The sequence below is a fragment of the Aplidium turbinatum genome, chromosome 12 (genome assembly GCF_918807975.1).
Source record: "Aplidium turbinatum chromosome 12, kaAplTurb1.1, whole genome shotgun sequence".
NCBI lineage: Eukaryota > Metazoa > Chordata > Ascidiacea > Aplousobranchia > Polyclinidae > Aplidium > Aplidium turbinatum.
Window position 1 is genome coordinate 18,953,648 of NC_137483.1, and position 3,040 is coordinate 18,956,687.

Below are 3,040 nucleotides of genomic sequence, written 5' to 3' on the forward strand. Positions count from 1 at the left end.
TCGTTCTATGAACAATGATTTCAGAATCAGACGACTTATAAAACTTGTTAGATTTTTGGTTACACGTTCGACTTATTTACCTTTTTTTAGCATTTTTAGTAGGCCATACACACATAGGCCTAGAGTAGGCTAAACTTTTCAAAATACCGGTATGTTAAAAAGCTACTTTTTAAAATATTACTTATGCAAGGCAAAAAATGAAAAATCGTATACGAAAATACGGTTTGTAACTGGGTTTGCTAGATACTTAGGCTCTGTTGATTGTCCAAAAAGATTTGTCATCTATGATTTAGCAGTTGACATTTTTTCTTAGGTGACATAATATAGCTAAGAATATAATGACATTTAGTCACATAGTAATACAGGATAAAGCTTTGGTAGAGAGTTTGCTTTGTTGAACTATAGGCAGACAACACAAAGTAACTTTAATGGGTTTAACAGAATGTATCACACAAAAAAAAGTAACATAAGCTTAATTAAAATAAAATAAACTCTAACGTTTTTGACATGTAGCCTACTTTTGTCCTTATCAAGAATTACAAATCTGCAATATACCGGTACATAAAACGAAAATTAAAAGATAAATCTGACTTTACACTATAACTGAAACAACACTTCGGACTGAAAAGCACAAACTCAATAAGTGATTCAAGAATGATTAAGAATAAATCACATCGCGAGAAACAGATCACATGAAGTGTAAAATACACGCATGTGACAACATCTAGAAGACACACAGAAGGAAAGACTTGTTGTATTACTAAAAATGAAAGTATTACTAACAAATAAAACGTTTTTAAAACATTCTTTTCCGATGCAAATAAATAATACTAATACAAAATTAAATTAGCCAGAGTTGAAATAATAAATAGGCAGCTGAGATGTTTATCATGTCAATTTCATAACATGTAAAAGGAACTAAGTGAAGTAAAATTGTGACTAGTTTATAACTTCTTGAAATTGTTTTTATATCTTTGCTGTAGGCTACAGCTTTGAATAATTGACTAGATTTTTAGTTGGTGCTGATGGAAAAGCATCTGTTTATTCTGTTGTTTACTTGTGGCCTGTTTCTGACTTGTGGTAAAACTGGCAACGTGCCTGATCCAGTTTCAGAAGTAGAAACTGCTTCAATACTGGAAGAGTCAGACATAGAAGCAGCATTGTCAGAACACAATGACGCTCGATCCAGAGTAAATCCAACTTCAAACAATATGCTGAAGATGATCTGGGACCGAAATCTTGCTCAAACTGCTCAGGAATATTCTAGAAAATGTATATACGAACACAGCACTGGGATATCGACGTCAGATTTTGAACGAATAGGTGAGAATTTATATATCAAACATCCCGAAGAAACTCCAGAACTTGCTTTGAAGAATGCAATAAAACAGTGGGAAGATGAAAAGTATGATTATAACTTCACAGAAAACAATTGCTTAGATATTTGCGGTCACTATACTCAAGTGGTTTGGGACGACACATATGCTGTCGGATGCGGCGTTTCCACATGCAGACATGTAAGAATGGGAAACGACCTATGGCCAATCGGTCAACTGGTGGTATGTCACTACGGGCCGATCGGCAATATGAACGGTCGACGCCCATACAGGATAGGTACATCTTGCTCCGTCTGCCCAAAAAACTATCAGTGTCAAGATAACCTGTGTAGTGCTGCTACCACAACAAGGATTTCATATAGGCTAATGGCTTATGCAATATTGTGTGCTCTTCTATGGATAAACACGCAAATAGTATGAATAAAATATAACTGAAACTGATCGAGTGGTGTCACTTTAACTTTATCAAATTCAAACGACCGTAAATTGAAACACAAATCGAATCAGCTAATAAGGTTACTCGCCTTTAAACTATTGCAAACGATAATGCTGCATGTCTCAAACCACATCCGTCAGTGCAGAGTATGTTGACTTTAGAGATCAGGAAAAGCACAGAAGAATTTTGTCTGTTCTACAGTCCAGAAAGCTTGATAAAGAATAAAAAAAACTATAATGGACTACGCTACGTATAAGTCGGTTCAAAAATGCACGATTTCAACATTGCAGCCTACTGTATTTTACAGACCGATTCCGGTACAATACAAACCGCAAGATCCAGCAACGCTGTTTCGACTCTCGTGGTGTGCGCTTGAGCAGCAGCGTTGACAGTGGGGCCTAGTGGGTGCTTTTGGACCCGGTCCCAGGCTAATTTTAAAATCCCACAACGTTTCCAAGGAGCCCAGGAACTTGGAGAAGCCACCGTGTAATCTTTGGATATAGTGCGTTTTCTTAGAAGTGTCTTTGATATGGGGCAAAAAAATCTCATTGGTTTCGGGCTCAAGTTATCCTCTCAACTGCCCTGCGCTTGAGCAACGCATTTTAAAGAATTGCTCTCCATTCAGCGGCAACTAATGGAAAAAATAATTTCATAGGCTAGGCAACAACACTTGACAATGAAAAATTTCACTCTATCAATTTCGGTAACCGGGTTTGCATATTATGAAAAAAATAGCACATCAAAAATTCTTAGATTGACTAAAAAAGTTTTCTAGCCTTCTTCGTAGCCTAATCAACTGATATCTCCTGACAATCTATTTGCCTCAGTTTGTAACTTTTCGCACACAGAATACTTAACCTAGTGCAGATAATTAAAATTGGATAACAGTTAAAGCTTTATTTTGGGCTCCCAACCTAACCAAAATGCTTTTGCCAAAACGGCCTGAGTGCGCTCAATCGCCTGCACACTGACGTCAAGTTGTTACGCTTCAATAAGCTATGCATAAATGAAGGGTATCACCATCTACCATCTGTGAGTGCGGCAAGGAGGAAGATACCTATGACCAGACCATCTGCAACTGTGTTATCTATCATGCTCCAAATTGTGTACGTGTTCTGCGTGAGCTGGATGATCAATTAATTCAATGGCTGGTCGACACCTTTCCAAACATCTGGCCAAAGTCACCGCCACTGCTCAAGAGTTGTGAAAGGCAGAGCCCCTTCATCCTTGGGCTGGCAAAGGAAAACGTTCAAACGAAGAACTGGTT

General features: G+C 37.6%; 1 protein-coding gene across 1 annotated transcript; it reads left to right on the forward strand.

Moving 5' to 3' along the window:
- The first annotated feature begins 988 nt into the window (after positions 1-988).
- On the forward strand, positions 989-1,763 carry LOC145781210 (glioma pathogenesis-related protein 1-like). Its single transcript, XM_082592990.1, has one exon. The coding sequence runs from the start codon at positions 1,026-1,028 to the stop codon at positions 1,755-1,757; it is 732 nt and encodes a 243-aa protein (XP_082449116.1). The 5' UTR covers positions 989-1,025; the 3' UTR covers positions 1,758-1,763.
- The last annotated feature ends 1,277 nt before the right edge of the window (positions 1,764-3,040 follow it).